Source organism: Frankliniella occidentalis, unplaced genomic scaffold (assembly GCF_000697945.3).
Source record: "Frankliniella occidentalis isolate FOCC.00 unplaced genomic scaffold, Focc_3.1 Scaffold197, whole genome shotgun sequence".
Classification (NCBI taxonomy): Eukaryota; Metazoa; Arthropoda; class Insecta; order Thysanoptera; family Thripidae; genus Frankliniella; species Frankliniella occidentalis.
Genome location: NW_026267323.1, coordinates 120,002 through 125,041, shown reverse-complemented (window position 1 = coordinate 125,041; position 5,040 = coordinate 120,002). Strand labels below are relative to the sequence as shown.

At 43.2% G+C, this 5,040-nt stretch overlaps 1 protein-coding gene across 1 annotated transcript in view; it reads right to left on the bottom strand.

Annotated features, from left to right (window-relative positions):
• The window catches only part of LOC113211198 (uncharacterized), a 21,458-nt gene that overhangs the window by 11,723 nt on the left and 4,695 nt on the right, over nt 1-5,040 (bottom strand). Inside the window, exon 2 of the mRNA XM_052272271.1 lies at nt 1,306-1,464. Coding sequence (XP_052128231.1) covers nt 1,306-1,464 — 159 coding nt within the window. The remainder of the gene's footprint in view (nt 1-1,305; nt 1,465-5,040) is intronic.

Below are 5,040 nucleotides of genomic sequence, written 5' to 3'. Positions count from 1 at the left end.
TTGGTTTTGGTGCCATTTTAAGCTTTAAATTTAGCTACTTTGACTTTCTTATAATTAATAAAAACATGTTTTCTTCAAAGTAAAAGCGTTGTCCTTAAGACACAAACGACTAAACCTCTACTAGTAGAAACAAACCTATGCCTCGGGAAACCAATCAATTCAATTTTACCGATGTAAGTAAAAAATAATAAATTACCCGGTATTTTACCGTAAATTACATGCAATTTTACATGTAAAATTACCGGACTTAAAACCCTAGGCGAAAGTAACTTTAAACGTGGACTTTGGAACTAGGTAGGACAATTGAGTCTGCACTGTTGCCATATTTCCAAAATGGGCTGCTTACTAAATCAACAGAGAAGTGCAGAAAGCATCGGAAATTAGTTTTGACCCCATTAGATCGATCCTGCTCCTACCTCTGGTGAAATTGTTCGAAATTCTTGTCTTGGCGAGCTCTAGTAGAGCTCCGAAAAAGACGTCATGCTCAACCGAAGTGGTGGCTCCAGCACATTGGAGACGAACAGGAGATGCTTTGGAACGAAACTGCACTTTTTTATGATCACCAACCTCCCCACCTCCTCCCCCATACGTCTATACGAACGACTGCCATAGAACACAAAATAGGAGTTACACAATGTCTCAGAGACGTCGCACCGCGTTGCACACTGGGGCGAAAACGGAAATTTAGGGTCAAAAGGCTACAGCACACGGATTGGCACCGAAGCTCGTACCGAATAATTGATGGGTCTATAAAAGTAATTTCTTTTGTCCATTTGCACATCCAGGGTCACCGTCAGCGACATCGTAATGTCGCCCATAACGTTCGCACTAAAAATAGGTACGTGGGGGTTTTCGGGTATCCTAAAGCCATTCCCGGTGTCTTGTTGCAATTTTTGTGTATGAGAGACGTTTTTGAGGTCCTACGAAAGCTCACCAAGTCCAAAAAGCGGCTTAAGAGGGCACACTGTAAATTGCTTACTAACAATAGGTTCGTAATGCAAACCAAAACGTTCGTGTCTTACGAAGGATTTTGAAGCGTTGTAATACAAACAAATAGTTCGTAGTGCAATCCGATTGTTCGTAAGACCAGCCTTGCAAACAATCGCTTTGCAATACGAACAATTTCTTCGCGATACAAAGATCGAAAATTGTTCGTAACGTTGCAAAGTATTTAGTTCGTAAGCTTTTTACAGTGCAGACCCGTGATTTTAAGGGTTTAGGAAAATCGTCACCCTACAAAAACTACACGCCGCATAGTGCTGTACATTACTCACCCCTCGGCTCAACTAGTCCTGATGCACTTACCCACCAGTCGTCAGTAAACTCGTGCGTGACATTCATGAGGCCAGTCCACACTTGCGGTTCAAACTTTTTGTTAGGATTGTAGTGTGAAAACTTCATCTGCACCCGTTTGTCATCGTCACTGCACATGCTGAATCGCTCAATCCACACATCCCATGGACCCTTAACAGGGAGAAAACGAAATTCTGAGTAAAGATATATGAAACCTTATAGGCTCAGCGATTAGCGAAGCCCATTACTCCACCGTCCAAAAAAGGGTTCGTTCTGTATGTTTGTCTGTTTGACTGTATGCAAGATAGAAAGTGAGCGATCGTGGTATTTCAGGGTCGTATTTTATCCTAAAAAGACCAAGCGAGTGCAAAGATAAGGATTCTGTTCAAAAATTGACTTTAAAAAAATCAAAAACGACAGGTCCCAAGAAATATTTTACAAAAGTATTTCTTTTTATGCGTTCCTAAAGGGTGACATGCACAAGTAGAAGCCGTTCTCCTCCAACTTTTACCGTTCCGGCCCTAGAGGTAATTTTTTTGACAAAAAATATGGGAAAATGACCATATAGATCATTCAGCTGGAAAAAAGTCTTCACATCGAGAGACTGTAAAGAAAGTAAAATTAAAACCACACATTTAGCTGCGAATCAAACCCTCCTTTGGGTTGGAGGTGGTCTAGATCATCTACTTCCACTCAAAAGGTTTTTTTTTTTTTTTTTTTTTTAAAGGAACCCGTTCCTGCCAGACATCAGGGAGGAGCGTCATGGTTCAGCTGATTAATGATTACCACCTGTTGCGCAGCTCCACACCCACATACCAGAGCAACAATAGACACCTTGCTCTCTAGTCGACTCCTCGCGTGCGCTGCCCAGCGCCCACGTCAAAAATTGTGTTTAATTATAAAAGTATTGATCTATAAGCTAGTACACAAAGATATCACGCAAAAAGACGCATCAACAACATTCGTTACAACAAGAGGGCGACTTTTTTTTTAACCGTGGGTTCGTTTCGCAATTAACAAGAATTGTTAACATTTTTCTTACATAATAAGAATCTGACAAATGAAAACGTTGAAAGAAAACTTGTCCTAAATATCTAAGTTTCGTTTCCCTAATTTTAGAGAGATTAGGCCCCGACAGTCGGGCAAATTTTGAGAAAGGGACGAATATCCACATTTTTGATAATTTGAGGTTTTAGTGTCATAATTTTATTCTTCATATGTAGAACCAAACGACACATTCATATCTATCATAGTTCCAGGGTTACTCACATAGCATAAAAAGACCAATGTCCATAGTATTTTCAACAAATGATCAAACAATTTGACAAAGGGGCGAATGTCCATATGTCAATTGGTCTAAATGGCGAATGTCCTAATAAAATTTGACAAATAGGCGAATGTCCATTCTTGACCATGTTGCATTAGGGGATAGGGGAAAATATGAGGGGTCCCAAACTAGGTTCGAGCGTGTACACTGGCAGCTCAGACACCAGGAAAACCCAGGAAGACCAACAGAAGACCAAAGAAAACCAAAGAAGACTGAAAAATACAGGAAAGATCAAGCTCATTTTGACCTCAAAAATGTATAGAAACCCCAAAAGTTTCCGGAAGACCAGAATCATTGAGGGAAGACCGAAAAATATCCGGGAAGACCGCATTAATCGGGGGGAGACCAAGAACTTCGTCAGAAGACCAGAAAAATTCTAGGAAGACGAGAAAAGTTGTGGGAAGACCAGGAAAAAATTGGCAATTGAAAGCCAGGAAGACCAAGATAATATCAAGGCGGACCAAGAGTATACCCAGGAAACCCAAGGGAAAATCGAAGAAAACCTCATGAAGCCTTGAAATTCCTTGAGAAAAGCAAAGAAAACTCAGGAAGACCGAATAAAACGTAAGGAAACCAAGAAAACCTCGAGATGACCAGGGAAGGAAAACTCAGGAATACTGGGAAGCCTGCATCATGTGTACACCTGCAGACCACAGTTGGGGACCCGGAAAATAGGGGATAGCAAAAATATCAAAGAACACCACACTGCAACTTTTTTGTGGGACTGTTTACTAATAAACAATGTGAATCAGAGGGCATCATACTCAACATATAGGGAAGATGTACAGCACAATTGTCTTATACCTGCAAAAGATTTTCAAGCATTAGCATAACAGATCGTTGGGTAGTAATTTGGACATTCGCCTCTTTATCACAGTGTTCTTCTGTAACGTGCACTTTCGACAAGAGTGCTTGGCTACTATGACAGCCGACAGCTCAATCTTTCCCGAAAATATGGCAGAGTGCCATGAGTACTTTGTTTATTTTTAAAGGGCGCCAGAGGTGTAAAACCTCACAAAATATTATCACGATTGGAGCACATCATTTATTGATCAAAAAGACAAGACATTGATAACATAAAAGGCGATAAAAATTTAGCCTCTGGTCATGAGGAGAAGAATAATGTTATCAGAACATACATATCGTGCTAACCCACTAAAAAATTCGGCTCCTAGAGCCAATACATATACAGAGTAAGGACACCGAAGTCCAGAGTGGCAAATAAGCGCCTGCTGTATAGGCAACCCACTCTACATCTAGTGTTCGTGCCGGAAGGGTAGACCACCCGACCGACCCGCGGACGGTCAATTGGACAAAAATTCAAATAGCGCTAAATTCCCAAAGAAGAGACAGCCAAAGTGAAGCGGGGAGGGAGAGGAAGCTCGCCGGGCACGCCCCGATCTACGACGTGCAAGGGCCTCGGTACACTTCTAGGACCTCCCACACGACACGAGCAAAAACAAGCGCAACAGAAAAATATTATAAACTAATGGAACCGCCCGCGGAGCCAAGCCGCGGTCAAAAGACAAAACCAAAAAAATATAGAATTTCAAGAGAAGACAAAAGAACACCGGGGTTACAAGAAGCTAGGCAAGCTAGATAATTTATAGCGTACAGCGCCGACACAAGAGTGCAAAGAAAACACAAAACACGCCGTCGAAGATGGTAGTCTACAAAGACCTTGGAATGAAGAGTTACCGTTAGCACAGACGTCACACGGCAAATTCGGATCGAGCTGCTGTTGAATCTTAGCTCACCGAGCACCATGTGCCAGTAATGAACGGATGGTAAAAAAACAAAACAAGTGTCTCATTCAAGGAAAACAACGTGCACGGGTCTGGATCCGCTGCACGAACCTCTCTCTCTCCGCTGACCGCTGGCCAACTTGGCCTATCAGTTTGCATCTTTCAAAAAGCGATTAACCGGCCGATTAGTTCATTTGATCGATTACATCGAGTCAGTTAATCGGTTTTTGTCGTTTTGGCGACGATTAACGATTAATCGATTTCAAAAAAACAATTTTCCAGCCCTATGGCCAAGTGAGCGAGGCACCGCGCGGCTCGCGCCGGTTCGATCCCTCTCTCTTGCACTCCCTCCGCTCCCATTCGTCGAGCCGCTCAGCTGACCGCATCGTCTGCTGCCCGGCAACGCCGGCCGGCGCGCCGCCGCACGGGCGGTAAAAACGACCGGATTTGAATTTAAAAATGGCAAGCCACGCGTCCGCGACTCCCCAAAGTTCGGGGCGGGTCCGGCCATGAGGCCGAACCCACCCCCCTCCAAATCCGAGCGTCACACTTCGACATTCGCCACTTTGTAAAAGCAGTTGTGGACGTTCGTCTTAGAGATGGGCGAACATGTTCGCATTCGATCGAACTCGAACGAACATCGAGCTGTTCGTGATCGCTCGAACACGAACATGA